The sequence below is a fragment of the Hemiscyllium ocellatum genome, chromosome 13 (genome assembly GCF_020745735.1).
Source record: "Hemiscyllium ocellatum isolate sHemOce1 chromosome 13, sHemOce1.pat.X.cur, whole genome shotgun sequence".
Taxonomy (NCBI): domain Eukaryota; kingdom Metazoa; phylum Chordata; class Chondrichthyes; order Orectolobiformes; family Hemiscylliidae; genus Hemiscyllium; species Hemiscyllium ocellatum.
In genome coordinates this window covers 4,819,880-4,845,286 of record NC_083413.1, presented here as the reverse complement: position 1 = coordinate 4,845,286, position 25,407 = coordinate 4,819,880, and the positions used below count along the sequence as shown (strand labels likewise).

General features: G+C 42.1%; 1 protein-coding gene across 9 annotated transcripts in view; it reads right to left on the bottom strand.

The window, feature by feature from the left end:
* Positions 1-25,407, bottom strand: part of trip12 (thyroid hormone receptor interactor 12) — a 210,236-nt gene that overhangs the window by 113,379 nt on the left and 71,450 nt on the right. For all 9 annotated transcript variants that reach the window (XM_060834486.1, XM_060834487.1, XM_060834484.1 and 6 more), the window contains 5 exons: positions 18,710-18,856; positions 18,179-18,292; positions 15,563-16,383; positions 14,139-14,244; positions 10,894-11,027 (listed from right to left, as the gene is read on the bottom strand). In XM_060834486.1, the coding sequence (XP_060690469.1) occupies positions 10,894-11,027; positions 14,139-14,244; positions 15,563-16,383; positions 18,179-18,292; positions 18,710-18,807 (1,273 nt within the window). In that variant the 5' untranslated portion in view covers positions 18,808-18,856. The remainder of the gene's footprint in view (positions 1-10,893; positions 11,028-14,138; positions 14,245-15,562; positions 16,384-18,178; positions 18,293-18,709; positions 18,857-25,407) is intronic.

Sequence of the window (25,407 nt, the reverse complement as noted above, 5' to 3'; positions counted from 1 at the left end):
TTTATGCTACTTTCTCCACACCCCCACCCTCCCCTAGCTTATCTCTCCACACTTCCGGCTCACTGCCTTTATTCCTGATGAAGGGCTTTTGCCCGAAACATCAATTCCTCTGCTCCTTGGATGCTGCCTGAACTGCTGTGCTCTTCCAGCACCACTAATCCCGAATCTGGTTTCCAGCATCTGCAGTCTTTGTTTTACCATGCTAAATTGCCCCATAATGTCCAGGGCTATGCAGGTTAGGTGGATTAGCCATAGGACATATAGGGTTATGGGGACAGGTGTAATGTTAAAAGATTAAATGGGACTCTCTGGATATTAACATAATAGTAGAGAGTTATACTGCAAAACTGAACATTCTGGAAGTGGATGGGGGCGACATTCTGTCTCACAGATAGCGAACAGGAATGCGAATGACTATCCATTGTGTCTAAATGAAGTGTGAATTATAGTCATTTGTTGCTACTCCCCCTACCATTGTCAATTTAACTCTCAGTTACATCCCTTCCATTCAGAAATGCTTTCTGGCCACCCCCTAAAACTAGGTATGACACAACTTCATTGTCTTGGAGAATCATGGAGTCATGAAATCGTATGCATAACAATTCCCCAGGATCAGGGCATTAACATTATTTCAGAGGATGATCGCATCATACCATTGTAGCTGGGGTAACATGTGACTGAGGGGGACCAGGGTTGCCTTGAGTGGCATGTGACAGTGGGAGCGTAGCCAGAGTATCTGGGAGCATGACTAACTGACCTGTACAAAGGGGATGTGTTTTCTTTGTTCAGGGCCTCACTTTGACACTACTTCACACACCTGAGAAGCGGGTCAAAGGGGGTCACTGAGCTTGGACAGGCTTTAATAAACTTTAATTGTTTGCAGAAGTTGGTGTGTGGGAATTGCATCTACTGTGAGAAACTTCGGAAAAACAGGTTAACACAGGGTGGGGCAGGTCTGAGTGGGATGGTCTTCAAAGGGTCAGTGTAACCCCATGGACAAAATGGCCTATGGGGATTCTAATCTGCTTAAAAATCAACGTGTCCTGAAATGTCATCACACACCTTTGGAGCAGGTAGGACTTGAACGCAAGCCTCGTGGCCCAGAGACAGGGACACTATCACAGCGCAAGAATCCTCAGGGATCAACTAATATGCAGAGAACCAAATGTGAATGGCTAATGTTGGGTGGTTGCTGTTTTGAAATGAAAGCAGTATACTAACAGCAGTTCAATTAAGTGATCTATTGAATAAATGCAATTTTCTCAGGCGACCTTTAGACAACACCAAAGCATTTTAACATAAAAATAAAAGAAGTGCAGAGGCTGGAATTCTGAAAAAAACAAACTGAAATTGGAGAAACTCAACAGGTTTGGCAGCATCTGAACAGCTTTGAAGCATCACTGGACTCGAAACATGCATTCTGCTTCTACCTCTACAGATGCTGCCAGACCTGCTGAGTTTTTCCAAAGCATTTCAAAACTGTTGAATTTTCCAAAAAAGTTATCAAATTCATCGAGTAACTTTGGCTACGGGATCACAAGAATCCCTTTCCAGATCAGACTGCAACCCTCCACAACAAACTATCTTCCTCTTTTATCCAACAAGTTGGATATCCCACACTTATGAGATGAACTGATGACATTTGATGCACTAAAAACATCCCATTTTTCGATAATGAAGCCAGATAAAACATCAAACAGGGCAGCATTTATAGTTCCCCACTCATGAATGCCTTGCATGCTGCTTTGCTAAGTAACAAAGAGGATTGATGAGGGAGAGTGGTAGATATGATCTATATGAACTTCAGTAAGGCATTCAACAAGGTTCCCCATGGGAGACTGATTAGCAAGGTTAGACCTCATGGAATATAGGGAGAACTAGCCATTTGGATACAGAACTGGCGCAAAAGGTAGAAGACAGAGGGTGGTGGTGGAGGGTTGCTTTTCAGACTGGAGGCCTATGACCAGTGGAGTGCCACAAAGATCAGTGCTGGGTCATCTACTTTGTCGTTTATATAATGATTTGGATGCAAGCATAAGAGGTACAGTTAGTAAGTTTGCAGATGACACCAAAGTTGTAGGTGTAGTGGACAGCTAAGATTACCTCAGACGGGCCAGTAGCTTGAGAAGTGGCAGACGGATTTAATTCAGATAAATGGAGGTGCTGCATTTTGGGAAAGCAAATCTTAGCAGGACACAATGGTAAGGTCCTAGAGAATGTTGCTGAACGAAGAGACATTAGAGTGCAGGTTGGAATATTGCGTGCAATTCTGGTCTCCTTCAAGTTGTGAAACTTGAAAGGGTTCAGAAAAGATTTATAAGGATGTTGGATTTGAGCTAGAAAGAGAGGTTGGAGCCGTTTTCCCTGGAGCATTGGAGGCTGAAGGGTGACCTTATAGAGATTTACCAAAATTATGAGGGGCATGGATAGGATACATAGACATGATCTTTTCCCTGGGGTGGGGGAGTCCAGGGCTGGAGAGGGCATAGATTTAGGGTGAGAGGGGAAAGATATAAAAGAGACCTAAGGGGCAACATTTTCATGCAGAGGGTGGTATGTGTATGGAATGAGCTGCCAGAAGATGTGGTGGAGGTGGAGGTTGGTACCACTGCAATATTTAAAAGGCATTTGGATGGGTATAGGCCGGGTGCTGGCAGGTGGGACTAGATTGGGTTGGGATAGCTGGTCAGCATGGACGGGTTGGATCGAGGGGCCTGTTTCCATGCTGTACATCTCTATGACTCTAAGGACACTTTGGAGTTGGACGAAAACAGGGACTTGTGTGAACATAGGAGCATAGGAGATTGAGAAGCAACTGGATAGTGTTAATGGTTATTGACTTTTCCCTAGGATAGACGATTTCAAGACTCAGGGGGGCACATTTTAAAGTGAGAGGAGAGAGAGATTTTAAAAAAAGGACATGGGGGCTTTTTTTGTTTTACACAGGTGATTAGTGTGTGGAATGAACTTGGAGGAAGAGGTGAATGTGGGAACAATTACATTTAAAAGACATTTGGATAAGTACATGAATATGACCAATTTGGAGGGATATGGGCCAGGAACAGGCAGGTGGGACTACTTTAGTTAGGAAATAGGTTCAGCAAAGACTAATTCGCGGGGCAGCACGGTGGCACAGTGGTTAGCACTGCTGCCTCACAGCGCCAGGGACCTGGGTTCAATTCCCGCCTCAGGCGACTGACTGTGTGGAGTTTGCACGTTCTCCCCGTGTCTGCGTGGGTTTTCTCCGGGTGCTCCGGTTTCCTCCCACAGACCAAAAGATGTGCGGGTCAGGTGAATTGGCCATGTTAAATTGTCCGTAGTGTTAGGTAAGGGGTAAATGTAGGGGTATGGGTGGGTTGCGCTTCGGCGGGTCGGTGTGGACTTGTTGGGCCGAAGGGCCTGTTTCCACACTGTAAGTCTAATCTAATCTAATTGGACTGAAGTCTGTTTCTGTGTTGTACGACTCTGCAAGAGTCAGGAGGGAAGTCAAGGTGCCCTTGGTGGCCATTTCCTTCTTAAACAGATATACCACTTTGGATACTGGGGACATGGCCTCTCAGGGGAAAGCAGCATTAGCCAAGTATGGTATCATTGGTGGCTCTGCTGCAGAGAAGGGGAGGAAATGAGTGTCAGGGCTACAGGGACAGTCAATAGTAAGGGGCACAGACTCTACTTCTGTGGTTACAGATGAGGGGCCGGGATGACATGTTGCCTGCTTGGTGCCAGGGTCAGAGAGGTCACTTTAAGTGGGAGAGAACAGCCAAATATTCATGGTACAAATGGATGAGGATTTGAAAGTAGTATATAGGAATTTAGGAAATAAATTAAGCACCTCAAATGTAGTAATGTCAAGATTACTCCCAATGCCATGTGCTAGTGAGAGCAGGAATAAGCAGACAGATCAGATTAATGCATGGCAAATCGAAATGGTTTATTCGAGAGGGGTTTAGAGGCTTGGGGCATTGGGACTGTTTCTGGGGAGGTTGGACCTGTACAGGCTAATGGGTTGCATCTGGATAGAGCTGGGACTAAATAGCCTTATGGGGTTTTTGAGAGTTCCACTGGTGAGGTTTCTAAACTAGTATGGCATGAAGTTGGGAACGAGAGCGTAGGCTTAGAGGAGTCAGATTCAGATTCATACTTCAATGCAAACCGTATTACCAACAAGGCAGATGAACTAAGGGCACAGATAGACACATGGCAGCAATAAGCCATTTCTGAGGTAAACCTGGTTAAAGTAGGAGCAAAACTGGCAGCTTAAATTCTCTAGGTATACAGAAGAATTTTCAAGCAGAATAGAGTGGCTGACAATAAAAAAAGGTGTAACAGCATTGGTTAAAGAATCAATTATAGTTTGAGAAGGGATGATAGACTAAATGGGTGAACAAATGAGGTTTAATGCATTGACCTTGGAAATATAAAAAGGGGTAGTCACACCACTAGAAGTGCACTACAGACATGCCAAACAGTGAGATGTTCAAAGAAATATCAAACAATTATAGGCCAGCTAACCTTACTTTGATAATCGCTAAGTTGTTAAAATTAATCCTGTGAGATCAGATAAATTGTCGCTTAGAAAGGATATGGGCCAGGTGCTGGCAGGTGGGGCTAGATTGGGTTGGGATATCTGGCCGGCATGGACCGAAGTGTCTGTTTCCGTGCTGTGAGACTCTAGTCAGGGATAGTCAGCGTGGCTTTAAGGGATGGTCATGTCTTACAAATTTGATTGAATTCTTTGACAAAATGACAGGAAGGATCAAGGAGAATAGTGCAGTGGATATTAGTGAGACAAGGTCCCACGTGATGGACTGGTCAGAAATGTAAAAGTCTATGGGATAACATAGAACATAGAAAAATACAGCGCAGTACAGGCCCTTCGGCCCTCGATGTTGCGCCGACCAAAGCCTACCTAATCTACACTAGCCCAATAACTTCCATATGCTTATCCGATGCCCGCTTAAATGACCATAAAGAGGGAGAGTCCGCCACTGCTACTGGCAGGGCATTCCATGAACTCTCAACCCGCTGAGTAAAGAATCTACCCCTAACATCTGTCCTATACCTACCACCCCTTAATTTAAAGCTGTGTCCCCTAGTAACAGCTGACTCCATTAGCGGAAAAAGGTTCTCACTGTCAACCCTATCTAAACCCCTAATCATCTTGTACACCTCTATCAAATCTCCCCTAAACCTTCTTTTCTCCAATGAGAACAGCCCCGAGTGCCTCAGCCTTTCCTCATACGATCTTCCTACCATGCCAGGCAACATCCTGGTAAACCTCCTCTGCACTCGTTCCAATGCCTTCACATCCTTCCTATCGTATGGCGACCAAAACTGCACACAATACTCCAGATGAGGCCGCACCAGAGTCTTTTTAGATTAGATTAGATTAGACTTACAGTGTGGAAACAGGCCCTTCGGCCCAACAAGTCCACACCGACCCGCCGAAGCGCAACCCACCCATACCCCTACATTTACCCCTTACCTAACACTATGGGCAATTTAGCTTGGCCAATTCACCTGACCCGCACATCTTTGTGACTGTGGGAGGAAACCGGAGCACCCGGAGGAAACCCACGCAGACACGGGGAGAACGTGCAAACTCCACACAGTCAGTCGCCTGAGTCGGGAATTGAACCCGGGTCTACAGGCGCTGTGAGGCAGCAGTGCTAACCACTGTGCCACCGTGCCGCCCACTATGCCACCGTGCCGCCCATATACAACTGCAACATGACCTCAGGACTCCGGAACTCAATTCCTCTACCAATAAAGCCCAGTACACCATATGCCTTCTTCACAGCACTATTCACCTGGGTGGCAACTTTCAGAGATCTGTGTAAATGGACACCAAGATCCCTCTGCTCATCCACACTACCAAGTAGCCTACCATTAGCCCAGTAATCCATCTTCTTGTTACTCCTACCAAAGTGAATGACTTCACACTTACCTACATTGAACTCCATTTGCCACCTTTCTGCCCAGCTCTGCAACTTATCTATATCCTGCTGTAACCTGCCACATCCTTCTTCGCTGTCCACAACTCCACCGCCTTTCGTATCAGCCGCAAACTTGCTCACCCAGCTTTCAAGCCCCTCCTCTAGGTCATTTATAAAAATGACAAACAGCAATGGTCCCAAAACAGATCCTTGTGGAACACCGCTAGTAACTGCACTTCAAGATGAACCTTTACCATCAACTACTGCCCTCTGTCTCCTTCCAGCCAGCCAATTCCTAATCCAAACCTCTAATTCACCCTCAATGCCATACATCCGCAGTTTTTGCAGTAGCCTACCATGGGGTACCTTATCGAATGCCTTGCTAAAATCCATATACACCACATCTACTGCTTTACCCTCATCCACCTCCTTAGTCACCTTCTCAAAGAACTCAATAAGGTTTGTGAGGCACGACCTGCCCTTCACAAAACCATGCTGACTATCCTTGATCACGTTATTCCTATCCAGATGTTCATAAATCCTATCCCTTACAATTCTCTCTAAGACTTTGCCCACAACAGAAGTGAGACTCACTGGCCTATAGTTATTAGGGCTATCCCTATTCCCCTTCTTGAACAAGGGGGGGCACATTCGCTACCCTCCAGTCTTCTGGCACTATGCCCGTAGACAACGATGACATAAAAATCAAGGCCAATGGCTCCGCTATCTCCTTCCTAGCTTCCCAGAGGATCCTAGGATAAATGCCATCAGGCCCAGGGGACTTATCTATTTTCATCCTTTCCAGTATTCCCCAGACCTCTTCCCTACATACCTCAAGGCCATCCATTCTAATCACTTGTGACTCAATATCCACATCAGCAACAGTGTCCAGTTCCTGAGTGAATACTAACAAAAAGTATTGATTTAGTGTCTCTCCAATCTCCTCCACCTCCACGCACAACTTCCCACTACTATCCTTGACTGGACCGATACCTACCCTAGTCATCCTTTTATTCCTGACATACCTATAAGAAAGCCTTTGGGTTTTCCCTAATCCTACCAACTAAGGACTGTTCATGTCCCCTTCTCGCTGCTCTTAGGTCTCTCTTTAGATCCTTCCTGGCTACCTTATAACTCTCAATCGCCCCAACTGAACCTTCACGCCTCATCTTTATATAGGCCACCCTCTTCCCTTTCACAAGGGATTCCAATTCCTTATTAAACCACGGCTCCCTCACAAGACCCTTTCCTCCCTGCCTGACTGGTACATACTTATCAAGGACACCCAATAGCTGTTCCTGAACAATCTCCACGTATCATTTGTGTTCTTCCCTTGAAGCCTATTTTTCCAATCCACGCATCCTAAGTCATGCCTCACCGCATCATAATTTCCCTGCCCCCAGCTAAAACTCTTGCCCTGCAGTGCACACTTATCCCTCTCCATCACTAGAGTAAAAGTCACCGAGTTGTGGTCACTGTCGCTGAAGTGCTCACCTACCTCCAAGTCTAACACCTGGCCTGGTTCATTACCTAGAACCAAATCCAGTACAGTCTCACCTCTTGTTGGCCTGTCTACATATTGTGTCAGGAAACCCTCCTGCACACATTGGACAAACACCGACCCATCTAACAAACTTGAGCTATAGCTTTCCCAGTCAATATCTGGGAAGTTAAAGTCCTCCATAACAACCACCCTGCTCCTTTCACTCTTCTCCTGAATCATCCTCGCGATACTTTCCTCTACGTCTCTCGGACTATTGGGAGGCCTGTAGAAAACACCTAACAGGGTGACCTCACCTTTCCTATTTCTAACCTCAGCCCAAACTACCTCAGATGGCAAATTTTCCTCCATCGTCCTTTCCACTGCTGTAATACTATCCTTGACAAGCAATGCCACACCATCCCCTCTTTTACCCCCATCTCTGACCCTGCTAAAACATTTAAACCCTGGAACCTGCAACAGCCATTCCTGTCCCTGTTCTACCCACGTCTCTGTAATGGCCACAACATCGAAGTCCCAGGTACCAACCCACGCTGCAAGTTCACCTACCTTATTTCTTATACTTCTGGCATTGAAGTATACACACTTCAAGCCACCTTTCTGTTTACAGGCACCCTCCTTCGAGATCGATGCATTATTCATAACCTCCCTACACTCAAGGTCCTGTACCATAAAGCTACAGTCCAGGTTCCCATGCCCCTGCAGAGTTAGTTTAAACCCTCCCAAAGAGCACTAGCAAACCCACCCCCCACCCCCCCCCACCGAGGATACTGGTGCCCCTCAGGTTAAGGTGTAGACCATCCTGTTTATAGAGGTCCCACCTTCCCCAGAAAGAACCCCAGTTGTCCAGAAACAGGAATCCCTCCCTCCTGCACCATCCGCTGCCACGCATTTAACTGCTCTCTCTCCCTATTCCTCGACTCACTCTCACGTGGCACGGGTAACAAACCAGAGACAACAACTCTGTTCGTTCTAGCTCTGAGCTTCCAACCTAGCTCCCTGAAAGCCTGCCTGACATCCTCACCCCTCTTCCTACCTATGTCGTTGGTGCCAACATGGACCACGATCTGGGCCTGCTCCCCCTCCCCCTTAAGGATACAAGGTAATGTGTTGAACTGAACCCAAAGTTGGCTTAGTAACAGGAAACAAAGGGTAATGGCGAATGGCTGCCTTTGCAAATGGAAAGCTCTTTCAAGTGGGACTCCACAGAGCTTGGTGTGGGGGTCCCTGCTCTTTGTTTTATACATTAATGGCTTGGATTTGGACATGGCGGGGGTGGGGGAATTTGGGAAAATTACAGAAAATAATAATTGGCCGTGTAGTGGATTATGCAGAGGATAGCTGTAAGCTCCAAAATGATACAGATAAGTTAGTGGTAGTCAGGGAAGTGGCTGATGGTCTTCAACTCTGATAAAAGGTAAGAGGCAATCCATTTAGGGAGATCAAACAGTAAAGGGAATACACAATAAACAGGAATATACTGAGGGGGGTAGGTGAAGTGGGAGATCTTGGCATGCAAGTGCACATCACTAAAACTGGTAGGCAAAGTTGTAAAGGTAGTACAGGTAGGTAAGGTTGTAAGGCGGCACGTGGAATGCTCTCTTTCACTGGCAGGGACATAGAATACAGAAGTAGTGATATGATGATGCCACAACTGCAATAGTGCAGAGTTCTGGTCACTACATTACATCATTGCTCTATAAAGCGTGCATAAAAGATTTAGTAGAAATTGGAGATTGATGCTGTTTTCCTCGGAACAGAGAAGACCGAGTGGTGACTTGATTTGAGATATACAAAATTACAAGGGAGAGAGAGAGGGAGAGTAGACAAGAGGAACTTCCAGTAGCAGAGTTCAATAAATAGGGCTCATAGATACAGGGGCTAAGTGGCAGGGGGAATGGAGGGGACGTGAGGAAAGATGTTTTTATGCAGTCAGAAGAGGTGCCTGGAGTTTGCTGCCCGGAGTTGGTGGTGGAGGCAGAGACCCTAAAAAGAACTGCGATCTGTACCACTAATGCCATAAGCTGCAGGGTTATGGACCACGGGCAGAAATGTGAGATTAGAAAGGGTATCTGGGTGCGTTTTGGTGAGCATGGAAATCATGAGCTGAACGATCCCCTTCCATATATTGCATAAAATATGGAGATTCAGAATGGAAGGTGATTTAGTGGTTTGGACCAGAAATTGGCTAGTTCAAAGGAGACAGAGGGTGGTGGTTGATGGGAAATGTTCGTCATGGAGCTCAGTTACCAATGGTGTGCCACAAGGATCTGTATTGGGGCCACTGCTTTTTGCCATCTTTATAAATGATCTGGACATGGGTGTAGAAGGATGTTTTAGTAAATTTGCGGATGGCACTAAAGTAGGCAGAATTGCGGAAACTGCCGAAGGATGGTATGGGTTACAGAGGGACATAGATAAGATGCAGATCTGGGCTGAGATGTGGCAAATCGAGTTTAATGTGGAAAAGTGTGAAGTAGTTCACTTCGGAAGTAGTAGAGTACTGGGCTAATGGTAAAATTCTTGGCAGTGTAGATAAACAGAGAGGTCTCAGTGTCCAGGTGCATAAATCCCTGAAAGTTGCCACCCAGGTTGATATGGTTGTTAAGGCGGCATATGGTCAGTTGGCATTCATTGGTCAGGGGATTGAGTTCCAGAGCCATGAGGTCATGCTTCAGCTGCACAAAACACTGGTAAGGCCGCACCTGGAGTATTGTGTACAGTTCTGGTCGTCGCATTATAGGTATTATAGGAAGGATGTGGAAGCTTTGGAAAGGGTTCAGAGGAGATTTACCAGGATGTTGCCTGGTATGGAGGGAAGGTCTTACAAGGAAAGGCTGAGAGAACCGAGGTTGTTTTTGTTGGAGAGAAGGTTGAGAGGTGACTTAATCAAGATGTATCAGATAATCAGTTTTAGATAGGATGGGCAGTGAGAGTCTTTTTCCTCGGATAGTGAAGGGTAACACGAGGGGACATAGCTTTATATTGAGGGGTGAAAGGTTTAAGGACGATATCAGAGCTAGTTTCTTTACTCAGAGTAGGGGCATGGAACAGCCTGTCTGCAACAGTAGTAGACTTGCTGATGTTAAGGGCATTGGTCATACATATGGACAATAATGGAATGGTGTAGGTTAGATGGGCATCAGATTAATTTCACAGGGGGTCGGCGCAGCATGGAGGGCTGAAGGACCTGTACTGCGTTGTACTACGTTTTATATCCTATGTTCTAGATATTACTGAAGCATTGTAACACAAGAATAGGAGTAGGCCATTCAGTCTCTCCAGCCTGTTCCACCTTTCAATAAGATGATGGCTGATCTATGGCCAAACTCCATTGGTTTTAGACTATTTCTTAATCTTTCACTCACCATTTTTGCCACATTGTATTCTGAGAAATATTATGTATCACTTCACTTTCAAGTCACCAGACCTGGATAGAGTGGATTGTTTTTCTACCTGATGCTCCTTGAGGTACATCGTCTGTGCGTGAAGACGAATTTGCTCCATCCTGGTTGTTGTCAGGATCTGCCATCTTCTCCTGTCGGCGAGCCTCAGATGCTCCTCTTTTGCCCAGGCCAGAGCCTCGCCGACTATTTCCAGGAATGGTTATATTAAAAAAAACAATTATTTCCACGATCTAGGTGATACAAAGCAATTGCAATTCGAGCTATTTAACAATGCTACACATTCACCTATTTTCCAGGAAGGGTGATAAACAGCTGGATTTACATATCTAAGTTTAGTGATAGTATAATGCAAGGTGGGAATCAAGCTGTAAGAACACAAAAGAGGCTGCAAAGAGATATAGGTGAGTTAACAAAGTAGGAAACAAGATGGAGGTGGGAATATATTGTCAAATGCAAAGTTATTCTTTCTGCTTTCAGATAGAACAACTTTTTTTTTGTTGAAGTAGTTTGAGCTTTCTAAATGTTGATGTACAAAGAACACTGACATGCAAGAACAGTAAGCAAGGACAAGGCAATGGCATGTTGACATTTATTTCAAAAGGGGTTGGACAAGAATAACAAGTCTTGCTGCAGTTATACAACCTTTGAGACACCCGATGCATTGTACACAATTTTTGTCTCAATATTCATTGGAAGTGTCACATGAAACTTGATTAGATTTCTCCCTGCCGAGGGTAATCCTACCATTCTATTTTTAAATTCACTAACGCACTGTGGGCACTGGTAGCTGGCACAGCATTCACTGCCCATCCCCAGTTGCTCTTGAACACAACAGAATGGCTTTACCGGTCTCTTCACAGGACAGTTATGAGTCAACCACATTTTTTTGGGCCCAGTCATTTGTAGGCCAGACCAGCTAAGGACAACAGTTTCCTCCCCTAAAGAGACATTAGTGAACCATAATCGGATTTTTCTGACAAATCAACAAAGCTTTATGGTCATCATTGGATTTTAATTCCAGATTTTTGTTCAATTCAAATTCTACCATCTGCCATTATGCAACATGAACCCGGAACGTTACCCTAGGATTACTAGCACAGTGATAATACCATGAGGCCATTTCCTCCTCTTAAATTATGAATGAGCAGTTCAGTAACTTGGATCTTTGCTACCTCGGACTTCGGTACAATTCAGGATGGTCACATGCAAACATGCAAAGTTGTGAGGGGGCTTGGTAACTTCAACTGGAATTTCTACTCCTACTAAAGTAACACCATTGCTAAATATCACCAATTTTATCTTGCTTTTGCAACAGTTTGATTAGCTCTGTACCCAATTGCATCATTTTAGTCTACATTTCAAGTCAAAAATTCTATACCTGCATACAAGTGTTAGACCCTCCAGAGATCCTACACAGTTCAACACCAACAGATACACCAGCTGAAACCTAAGACTAAAGCAAGGAGTAAACAATGTTGCTACAAAACCCAAATCTTATAAAAGCACTTAATCAGCGAGGAATGGTTGTTAGAAAGTAAAAAAAAACTGTGCTTTTATGTTTGGTTTCCATCATCCAAAGTGTTAAAGAAACTCAGCAGCATCTATAGAGAGAAATACCAGCAATTGGTAAATAGTTAGGAAAACGTTTTCCTTCACAACTGAAGCTATAACTCTCAGATTCAAGAAAAATAGCATTTAACTCAAATAACGTTGAACACAAATACACTTCTTTTCCACTCAAGTTAAGTTTCCACTTAAATTTTTATATTCTACAACAAGCTACATGGCCACTCCTTCAAAAAAAATTTGCATTTATGTTTCTAGATTCATTCTTTGAACAGCTTATTTACTCCAAACTTTTTTTGGGAAGAATGACTAGAAATCCTGAATTTAAATAACTACCATGGCAACAGAAGATGCTAAGTGATTGCCAATGTTGTTTGGGCCTCTGCTAGTTATTGACAAAAAAATTCAATGATACTTTGTAACAAGTCATTCTAAATCAGTTCTAGCATTCTCCTTTAACATTAATACAAAAGAATGGTCAGTTAATGGCCCTGTATTCTCATGCAGCATACAGAAAGATTTGTTTTAATCTTAGCTCCTGCTAATCTGCTGTATCATCATTTTGGAGCAGTTTCCATAGCTATTGCCTGATCAACCCTCACGGATGACCTTCTAGCTTATAGCCTCTGCCCAACCTAACCCAGTTTTCTTGCTAATTCTGGTTTCATCAGTATCCCCACTCGCCTCTCCTGAGCCTTCACGGCAATTGCAGACTGCGATGTGTAGGGGTAGAGGTCGGTTCAACAGGTAAGTTCTCCTAGCGGATTCAGGATCAACGTTTCAAAGGGGAAAGTCATCTCCTGGTAACAGATCCTGACAAAGAGACAGTGCTATCACTCATACATGGAGTATATTGAGACACTAGGCTGGGAATGGACTCACTGCGGTAAAACCAGGGAAACATCAACCTGCACTATTCAGCCTGTTTACATGCTGGAAGTTTCACCCAATGGGCTATAAAACCCTGGCAGGGTGCGGATGAAGAAATTTCTGATCCAAAAGAATGGAGTTGATCATAAATTCACTTGAAGAGAACTTACCTCTTGCAAGTTGAAGTTGCTCCTCCTGCCTCTTGTCACTCATCTGTACAAGTCATATTCACAGTGAGGATACAAGAGGGGGAGGTGGGAGAGAACACCGGCAGCAAAAGGATGGGTAAAGAAACAAGGGAGGTCACAAGTCCAAGGATCAGCAAGAGGACTCATCAGAAAGTGACAAGAGTTTTAAGCCAAAAGGAGTGGCTAGAGGCACTACAGCAATCAAGAGGGTTAATCAGTGAGTGGAGAGTAAAATGGACTGCAAACAGTAAAACCAGTTTGTATTTGTGAGGGTTTAAAATTGATTGGTTTTAATTTGAAAATATGGGAATTTAATTTGCCAAAATAAAACAACTTTCCAACTTAAGGATACAACTATTTAACAGTAGAGAACATAACTAGTGCTGAAAAAGACATTTTGTCAAAGCTTTCAGTCTTGTGCTCATCAGGACAATTCACAAGGGTGTGTGAGAGAGATGGGGAAGGTCCTTCAGAATCAAGCTACAGTTTTTACATTGGTTAAAGACTAAGTGAATCAGACTTGTTAAATGTAAAGTTTCAGCTGCCTTTCTGAAATTTGCAACTTTCTGCATACCTAAGGCATAAACATAAAAGACCATTTAAAGGTCATGCAAGCTGCCATGTGCTTGCACTATAGTTCCATACACATGTTGAATTCTAGAAGGATTACCTGGTACTAGCACACGAGCCCGTGGTCTTTTGCCGTGTGCTCCGCCTCAAACTGGGGAGCTCTGCTGGTGGGGATTCACTGCGCTTCTTAGTGGACCTTCTTAAGCCTTTAAAAAGTTCAACAGCAGAAATCAGTGAAAATGTACAACTGGGAGAAATACCTGTGCCATTCTAATAACATAAAAGCTTTTACAATGGCATGTTGGCAGAGAGTTTGCTAATATACACTCAAGACTTTCAGCAAAGTAAATTTTCTATCAACTTGCATTGCAATTTATCCTGTGCTGCCCTTAAAGTTCAACTAATTAGCTTAATTTCACAGCAAGGTTCAATAAAATGGCTATTGGACACTTAAAATGAACAAAAGGATGTGTGAGTGTCTATGAATTAGTATGGTTGCATAATATCCAAAACACTAAGTTTAGAGTATTCATTGTTCACCCCGCCATCCTCCACCTCCAAGTCTTAACACCAAAATAATGCTTCATTCCCCATCATACAGGGATAAGAAAATCCTCCTTGGAGTCCCTATAATTAATTAGTCATCGTTGCTTCTTCAGAAATGAACCATCTCTTTCAGTTTAAAAAATTAACTTTATTAATAAGGTCATAACTTCAAAATTATCCTTTTAAAGCAGCTTTCCTTCCAGTAGACTCCCAAGAGTCATATTACCTTTACTTGCCAAAGTTATTCTTTGAACAATGTTGTATTTATCATAATACTACTGCTCATACCAGGGTATAGTTCAGCATTTCAGGGAGTTAAAACATGCAAGCTTCTTTAAACTATTTTGAAATTAAGTTCATTTACACAAACAAAAATTGAACTCAGTTACTGACGCAGCATTTCATTTTAATAAAGACACACAAGGAGGATAAAATCCAGATTAATTACCTATGCTAAGGACGTGCAAGAACATAGACCAAAGGTCATAAACTTGACACGAGTTGAATACACAGTAAAATTAGGTTCTCAACAAGGGACAGACTTCAAATTCTTTTCTTGCTTGGGGAAGCTGTAGGGTCAGCAATAATTGTCAGCACAAGGCCAGGTGTTTATTTCAAAAAGGTCAAATGTCTTAAGGCACTTGAGTTTCAACTACTAAATCATACAGTTGTAACGTTTTGGCCAAGTTTGCTACAAGAAGTTACCTGAGGCATGGCACACTTTGCTTTAAACAAACAGAGCAGCACACATCAGCAAGGATTATATTTTGTGCTTCTAACAAGTCTGGATCTCAGCTTACACAACAGCTAGGCTTAGCTGACTCGCACCACTTCAAATGTTGGTTAGTTCAGCATTAGTGATTGTTTCATAAACTGGAGCAACAATTCCAAAACTAGACTTTAATACAAAAAGGTTTTTAAAAACATTTTTGACACTGCCAAATCCCAGACAGAAATCAATTAATTTCATTAACTCACTAGCTAACTTGGCTTGTAGGCCTGAAGGCCCTGGCTTTGAAGTCTCCGATTTGGAAGACCCTGGAAGTGACAGTTTTGCTTTTGGCAGACTAACTTTAGGGCTAAAACGAGCAGCCCACTCAAATTTGGAGGAACCACCAGTTTTATTCTGCTCCTTTTCTCGGCTGCTTCTGCGAGGGCTGGGACTAGAGGCCGAGCGGGAGCGACGAGCCTTATTCTGATCTTTTCCTTGTTTTAGCCTGGCTCCCTGAGGCACAGCACCAGAAACAGTAGCAGAAGAGGAGGATGATGTTGATGCAGAAGAAGAAGAAGAATCAGTGACAGTGCTACACCCAGCTTTGGCTGAGGTCGCCGATTTTGAAGCCAGCTTGGTTGGTTTTGCAGACCTCTCTTCAGCACTGATCGAGTCAGCCACGGAATCACTGTTTACAGAAGATGTACTTTCAATCTTTTTCCTTTTTTGAAAGGGGGAGGCACTGATCGGCCCAGTCTGTTTTCGACTCTGGGCCTTGCTTGTGGAGGCTGCCGGGGCAGTTCTTATCTGATCTTGCACAGACTTCCTTTTCTTTGGGGACTTTGTTTGCAACTTGTGTTTTTGTGTTTCAGTAGGATTTTCTGAGGGTTGAAGTGCTTTGGGCCTTTTTGCAGAGCAGGTGGAGTTTGAACTGCTGTAATCAGGGCTTGGACCACGTTTTACACCTCTCAAACTGCTTCTGGAGCCGTCCCTTTTAGTTTGCCCAGTTTTGGGTCGTTCTGGCCTAATGCTATCGTCTTGCTGTGTCACAGAAGCAACAGATGAAGAGCTACAACTCCTGGAGTTCCTGAGAAGGAAACATTGAAAGATTACAACGCATGTTTATGACAAAGGTTACATATGTAACTAAGAATGCAGTAAGCAAGCAGAACTGTAATAAGGCTGCAGAATTCAAACAGTATTTTTGTAACAGCTACTTTTAATCCCCAAATTCCAAGATCTTCAAAAGCATGGTGCTGCCAAATTTGCAAATTTCTTCCTTCCATACCAGTATCAAACACATATGCATACTTTAAACTTTCAGCAAAAGACTACAGTTTAAACATTTCTGCTGCAAACATTTCAATACTGCATGCAATATGCAGTCATCCTAAAATCATATACAGTGGAAAGTTTGAAGTAATGTTCCAAGCATCTAATTTCTTAGATGCTTTCTTTATTTTAAGATTAGATTACTTAGTGTGGAAACAGGCCCTTCGGCCCAACAAGTCCACACCGACCCGCCAAAGGGCAACCCACCCATACCCCTACATTTACCCCTTCACCTTACACTATGGGCAATTTAGCATGGCCAATTCACCTGACCTGCACACCTTTGGACTGTGGGAAGAAACTGGAGCACCCAGAGGAAACCCACGCAGACACGGGGAGAATGTGCAAACTCCACACAGTCAGTCGCCTGGAGTCGAGAATTGAACCCAGGTCTCTAACGCTGTGAGGCAGCAGTGCTAACCACTGTGCCACCGCAAAAGTAAGTTGTTAAGCAAGTTTTTCTCCTTAACGGAGTTAACTAAAATGGAATACCACTGAAAAACCTACCAGCCTGTAAAAATGGAATGGCCTACTGGAACTTCCTGTCCTTAGGTGTGGAGACATGCATGTTTTCTTTGGAATACTTAGCATATAATCAGACAGCACCAGCAGACAATTGGAGAAACCCAAACTTAAAGCCAAGGGTTTAATTCTGGAAACTTCCCCAACAGGAAATGTTAAGTCCAATCCTGCTCTAATGTTGCAAATCAAAATTATCCAGGTTTGTCTTAAGTGGCAGATTTAAGAATACAGATATTGAAATTTCACACTTACTGCAGATTACCTTTAAAAGGATGCGTTTTAATTCCTAGGTTGTGGAAACCTTTGCTAAAACTATAACTTTTCACATTGAAGAGCAAGTCACAAATTGGAATCAACCAAAATCAAAACAAAGCAATTTCCTAATGAAAATCATTTCTAGAAAGATAAAAGGCTGAAAAATTCCAACAGCAGTTGATGAGACTGCCCCTCACTTGTGCCAAGAAACTGCAGGACATAATATAATGAATCATATTTTGTTGTTAAATCTAATTGTTAAAATGCAAAGACTTTCAGATTTCAGTGTTTGCTGGTTCTGAAGAAGCACTTTTACAAGGGGCACAAGTGTCATTCAGTTATAGAAGTCTACAGCACATAGGGATAGGCCTTTTAGCCTAAGTTCTCAATTTACCTTTCATCACCACTGATAACTTTCTACTGTTTCGGTATTCCTGGATTTGCTACACAATGGGACAGGAAACAATATTTTCTCAAAACTAAAACACTGAAAGGAATCAATTTCTAAGTAAAATAGGAGAATAGAAAACAATGACAAAATAACTTGGGAAGCTTGGAATTGCCAATGTGTTTATAAGTACTCATGTTCTCCAGGTGAACAGCAAACAAATCAAGGAATGCAGCAGAGTATCCTATAGAGATTCTAATCAGTAGCACATTATGGAAACATGATTTTTATTTTACAGCATCAAAAGCCACTTGCTCAAAAGTTAGCTTCAGGAATACTGATGCTCATTAGTTTGCTAAAATTCTGTTTACAAAATATCAAATACCTTCGTGACACACACCCTCTGGACTGTCCAGAGGTAGTGTCTGACTGCAATTTTGGTGCTTTAGAAGTTGGCCTACTCGGAATTGGTTTCTGTTTCGTCTCTTCTTGCTGTGACCTATTACAAAAAAAACAAAGCATTTCTATTACTCAAACATACACAGGTCATTGAGAACATGGAACAATAACATCCGCAATATCCTAAACTGGAAAAATTTCCACAATAATGTATTTTTGCTTATTTTAACTACAGTCCAAGTCAAATTTAAACCTTTGCTCAGTAAATGTTGTTCTTTAAAAGATGATGTTTACAAATAGCCCACTAAATACACAGAACGGCATTCTTTCTTAACCTCAAAAGCACCACATATTTCCCCAATTTGTCAGCCAACTTTCTTCTAATGGACTCTGAAGATTCACGTTGAATGTTGGCCACCAGGAACTCTATTATGCCGTACTAATAGAAACCTCCATCCCACTGTTAGCCAGAATAGAACAGCACATAAAGAAAAGTTTCAAGAATGATTTTACTTGCCTTCCTCCTGTTGCTTCGTCTTGTGGCTGGGCCCCGGCAGTGTTCCTCTGTGAACGTCGCAGCGACCCCCCTGTATTGTAATTAGGCCGGTTGGACATTGGCACCTCTCTCCTTAAGGGACATACCCTTTCTAGACACTATCATTCACTGAAACAAAATTAAAACAAGAAAAAAATAGATTTAATGTAGGTATACAATAACTAGAGAAATTATACACGTGATGTGGTCATTTAATGGGAGTTGTTTATGAACAGTAATAAATTGGGGTAAGAGTTTATAGTTTGACATTCTGTTGGATTTTCAGCTGATCTGAATCCAAACCTTTGTTTTGAACCATCCTCCCATGGTCCTCTTGTACTGCAGTGGTAGTGTCCCTACCCCTGGACTGAAGGGCTGGGGTTCAAGTCCCACCTGCTCCAGAGATGTGCAGTAACATCTCGAAATAGGTTGATTAGAAAATAATAAAAAAGGTCAATAATAAAACATCCTCCCTCTCAATGGCTCCAGAAAAGAAAATTAACAGAATGACACATTTTTCCATTGATATGATTAATACCAATGGACTGTAATTAAACATCCAGAAGAGCAGCATCAGGTCCAACAAGCTCCAACACAATTGGTTTTCACATTTTATCAAGCATTGGTCATGCACTTCAGCTTTTCAAAGAATCAAATTATGAAGTAAGCCAGAACTATACATTCACAAAGAAGCTTCAGCTGCTCCAGTTCACAGTTGAAAGATAGAACTTTGCAGCTTTAAAAATAGTTGTGATCAAAGTTAAAAGATACATCGTATAACATGCTTCTGAATTCAACAAGCAAAAGCTATAACTTGGCTGTTTCTCATATCACTTTCTCAGGTCACTGGACACGAAAACTTTGCTTGCCCTTCACAGATGCTGCTAGACCTGAGTTGCACCAGCAATTTTGGTTTTTGGTTTCTGTGGTGCAACTGGCAACTCGCTTATCGTTGAGAATTTAAGCCCCATTTTCAACACAGGAACACAATCTGTCAACTGTCAGAGGCGCAGTCCTCGAATAAACCTTCGCTGAAACCCAATTCAGCTGCTCAAGATATGGTATATACCCCATAATGGTATAAGCCATTATTGATGACCTGTTCAATATTTATTATTGAATCCAACATCAACACAGCCTTGAGACTTCCAAGTTTGCATTCAATTTTGTGCACATAAGCATTGGTCATCTTGGATACGTCTAACGAAAGACCAGTCAACTTCACACTAAGATAATCAAGTAGCAAAAGATGAAAAAAGTTATGCAAGGGCAAATATATATTTCCTGCTCAGGCAGAGTTATAAATACGATAATCTTTACACAATAACTGCATCTAAATGCCAAATCTAAGCCATCATGGTTGACCATGCATCATGAAAATTGCTTGCCATGCAAGCAGAAAAAAAAACAAGCAGCATTTTGGTCACACGTTTAAATGTATTTCAATTGATTTAAATTGATCTCAGTTAGCAGTTCTTGGATCTGGTCAGTTCTTAAACTATTGAACATCTGTAATGTGAGGAAGTTACCATAAGAGACAGACAATCACAAGCTACAACTTCATCCTCATCCTAAGTAAGCGGTTGTTAAATGTCACATGGTATCTCTTCCACAGAAAATGTAGTAAAGAAATAAAATTTATCCTTAGCATTCTCCAATTAAAGAGCAAATGCATCTTTGCATATTTGGTAGATACTGTTATCATGCATAAAACTGCTTAAATATCACATAAGCACCTCTGCCTGCAACAAAAGAACAGGAATATAAGAAACACAGCAAATTGGCAATTCAGTGTTCAGCCACAGTAGAAGAATAATAACTTTAGTCCAGAAAAAAATACAGATAGGAAACAGAAGGAACAAATACAATCACTGCAAGGAGTTGCTTGGCATACTACATAGGTGACCACCTGTCTGTCTGAGTACAATATACCAGTGGGATGCAGTGGTATAGTGATAACGTCACTAGACTAGTGAACAAAACCCCAGGTTAACATTCTATGGTTGTGGTTTAAAATTCTAATATGGCAGACGGTGAAATTTAAACGGAATAAAAACCTGATATAAAAAGCCAGGCGAATGACAACCATGCAACCGTTGCTGATTGTCATAAAAACCCATTTGGTTCACTGACATCTTTGTCTATCATTTTAGCCTACACAGGACCCTGGACCCATAGCAATGTGGTTGATTCAAATGTCCTCTGGGCAATTAGGGATGGGCAATAAATACAGCCCAGCCAGCAACACCCTGATCCCAGTGAATATATTTTTGCAAATACAGAATGCCATTATTTACCCAGGGTAAGGATGCTTGGTTCCGAAACGGACAGTTCAAAAGAGCCAAACTTTCAGGTTCTCTTGGTGCAGTCACTAATGGTTTGAGTCTATCAATCACCAATATAATTCTTGTTGGGGAGGAGCAGGATGCACCAAAGAATGTATAAGAATGCCTATGAAAAATACCAAGAGCGGGAGCTATGCTTTGTTTTATTTTTAAAAAAATCAGGTCTCAACAAATTAGAGAGTTGGTATGTCTACATCTGACCAAAATTCTGAAGTGGCAAAAGTAATTGGAATATACTTGTAAAGGTTTTGGACAGTTTACTGCTTTAGAGATTGTATATGAAAGAAAACTGCAGTGGTCTTTGGGTACCTTTATGAAATGAGGTTTGTAGCAGAGCTCCCTGGAATTGGTTTTGGAATCTTGCTTTCCCTGATATACATAAACATAAGAATGAGAAACTGGCCATTCAGCCCTTTGAGCTCACTCCAGCATTCAACAGGGTAGCTCAGAATTTTAAATCTCAACTCCTCATTGTTGCCTACCACAGATATCGTTTGACCTTTGCCTTAAAAATATTCAATTCCACAACCATTGTAGTTTGAAGAGATCCAAAGACTCAACCCACATCCCAAGAAATTAACCTCATCTGTCTTAAATGGACAACCCATTATTGACTCCTAGTTCCACATCCTCCCAGAGAAAGCATCTTTCCATGCGCACCCTGTTAAGACTCCTCAGGATTTTATATGTTAATCAAATTGCTTCTTCCTTCTAAATTCCATTGGACACAAGCCTTAGCAGTTTAATCTTCCCAAGACAACCTGGCTCTTTCGGGTTTAATCTAGTAAAACCTCTCTAAATGGCCTTCAATGCAGTCGTGTCCTTCCTTAAATCAAGAGACCAATATTGTATACCACACCAAATGCAAAGTTGCTAATATCCAATAAATTGTGAGATATCAATATACAGGGCACAATTTCAAAATATGTCTACAATACAAATTTTGGAAACACTGAACCAAGGAGGATACCTTAGCAGTTCTGAAAGACATAGACAAGTTGGAAGAGTGGATGAACAGTGAGCCAGTGAAATGCAAAATTATTCATGTTGGTTAAAGGAACATGGATAGATAACACAAAAATAAAAAGGGTACAGCTTTAAAACAGGGATTGCATAAGCAGATGGCCTTGGAGTGTTTGCACAGGTGATTGAAATTCACAGGACAGTTTAAGTACACAGTGAATAAGTAATAAACAGTATCCTGGGCTTTAAGTTAAAAATCACGCAACACCAGATCATAGTCCAACAGGTTTATTTGGAAGCACACGTTTCCAGAGCGCTGCACCTTCAGATCATTATTAACTGGGACAGTGTCAACTGCGAGGACCCGAAACTTGGTAGAATATTCATTTGGTGTCAACAGAGTACTGTGTTCAGTTATGCGTACTACACTTCAGCAAGGTTGCAAAGACATTGAAGAAAGTACAGAAAAGAAAGTTCACAAGATTAACTCCAGTGAAGTGAAATGATCAGTAACTTCAAGTACATAAGGATTGGAAAAGTTGTATCGCTTGATTGAAGTGCAGGCTGAAGGGAAGTTTTACAGTGATATTCAAATTCATGTTTTAAAAAAAGCTTGGAGAGAGTCAATGGGGAAAGACTGCTCCCAATAGTGGGAGAACAAGAGTGGTTACAACTCATTTGTCTCATGCCCTGTAGGCATACACTTGGATATTTCTAACAAGGCTCGTTAAACATTCAGGGATGCTGAGGAAGAGTCACCAGACTTGAAACATTAACTCTGCTTTCTCCCTAGAGATGCTGCCAAACCTGCTGACTCATCAGCAATTTCTGTTTTCGCTTCCTATCTCCAGTAGACAGTTCTTCGTTTTACTTGTGTTAAGCATTACATCATTGTATATGTAATTTTAGACAGTGACTGCACTGCCCTTTTCTTCACTTCCTATTCGCCACTGAACCACCAGAATATCCTCATGGGTAGAAGAAATCTCTTCACTCAGGCTGGCAAATCTTTGGAATTCTCTGCCCCAGAAGGCAGAGGTAGCCTGGCCGTTTGGCAAGTTGAGAGAAGTTGTCAATATAACTCAAAATATATCAGAATGTAGGAATAATTTGGAAACATGGTACTGAGATAAAGAATTGGCCATGGTCTAATACAGCAAACAAACTTCAAGGACTGAATGAGCTACATGTACTCCTATGCACAAGTTGAATACTTTCATTAACAATGCTATCATAACACAATCTCCTTCTCTGCAATAAATCTTCCCAGTTCTGTCAATATTAAGCCACCTATGTCATACAATTTGGTTTGACTTCTAACCATGTAAACTTGATGTTCCCCAAAGTTGTGTACTGTGCATTCATATAATGCTAAAGCTTCAAACTTTTTGAAGGTTTTAATATATCCCTTTTTCCGAATTCAGTTTTTAAAATAATACTTTCAGAATTGTTCAATCTTTCTCTGCAATAAGTATTTTAAACATCACATCATTAATTTCAATCCTCTTGCACTAATTCTATCATGGACCAAGTATAAGATATAAAAGCAACTTAAAAATAAATTACCACCCTACAGTCTTGTTTTCAACCTAATGTATAATTTCAATTCTATCTACAGTACTTAAATTCCCAGCAAACTTTTTATTAACTGGCACCGATGGGACAAGGAGTGTACCGGTTGTTAAATATTCCAGATAGTCAAGAGGTCCACATAATCAATATACACACACAATAAGTAACAAATTTAATACAGGAGGGGTATACACATCACGGTTATACTTTATTTACAGCATACCTCACTTTCACAATGCAACTTTGGATTCAAACTTGCCAAAGACCATTCTCTTTCACACAGTCACTGATTATTCGGGCGTGTTAGATCATTCTATTGGAGGAGAAATTGACTCAAAATTGAATCAACTGCTGATATTGTGTTGCCATTCAATTGAACAAGTATATTTACACTGAGGTAAATAAACTAAAAAGCATAATAACTGGACAGAATATCATAAACTTGGCAGTATTTGAAATATTTGGTTTAAGCTAGTTTATCAAGAGCACAGGTTTATAAGGTGCCAGTTAAACAAAGGTTGCTGAACTTATTGCCTCCAACACAGAACAATTTGACTGATTTCTCCAATTCCAGAATTATGCCCCTATTTGTTAAACTGTGTCCTTTTCTCGGTCATCATAGCAAACAATACATTCGATCAGAATTCCCAGTCACTACGCCCCATTACATTAAATGTTCAACACAACCAAGCGATCTCAGTCTGCTTCTCAAAGTGTTTTGGAGTTTCTTGCTCAACAATCCCATAGCACTGCTTCAAACCATGCTCCTTTGAATTCAACCAACAGGGGTTTCATGTTCCAGAGACTGGTCTTTTCTCCTTTCTTCCCCCCAAATGCTTAGGGATATGAACAATGAAGAGGCCAGCATCTATTGCACATCTTGTTGTCCTGTGGTGTTGTACTTCTCAATTATTGCCAGTGCTGCATTCAGCCAGGCATAGGGATTGCAATCCATTACACTCCAACAATTTTATTCATTCACAGGACATGGGCATTACTGGCTATGCCAGCATTTATTTCCCATTCCTAGTTGCTTTCAGGGAGATGATGGTGAGCTGCCTTCTTGAATTGCTGCAATCCATGCTGCTGTAGATAGAGCCAAAATGCCACCAGGGAAGGAATTCCAGGACTCTGATCCAAGGACACTAAATGAATGGTGATATTTTTCCAAGTTGCAAGTGTTGATCCTGCGTACCTGCTGTCCTTATCCTTCGACATGGTAGTGAATGCGGGTATGGAAGGTGCAACTGGCGAGTCTTTGGTAAATTTCTGCAATAAATCATGGAGATACTACACATTGCTGCTACTTCGCATCAGTGATGGAAGCAGTGGAGGCATGTAAATGTGGTGCCAATGAAGGCGGCTACTTTGTCCTGGAAAGTGTCAAGCTTCAAGTGTTGTTGGAGCTGCGCTCATCCAGGCAAGTGAGGAGCATACCATCACAGTCCTGACTGCAGCATTGGAAGATATTGGATAAGTTTTGGGGGAGTCAAGTGTTGAATTACTTACTGCAGTATTCCTAGCCTCTGACCTGTTCTTGTAGCCACTGTATTTGTATGGCTGGTCCAGATCACTTTCTGCTCAATGGCACCCCCCAGGATCTTAACACTGGGATATTAAGTGATGGCAACACTTCAATTTAGCCCTATGGATGTGAGACAGGCACTGGGGAGACAGGAGTAGTTTACTTGCCACAGAATACAGCTGCAAGAACAGATCAGAGGCTTTTTATGAATGCCTTATCCAATTCAGTTTCTAGTCAATGGTAACCCCGAAATGTCAAGGGAGAATATTAAGTTC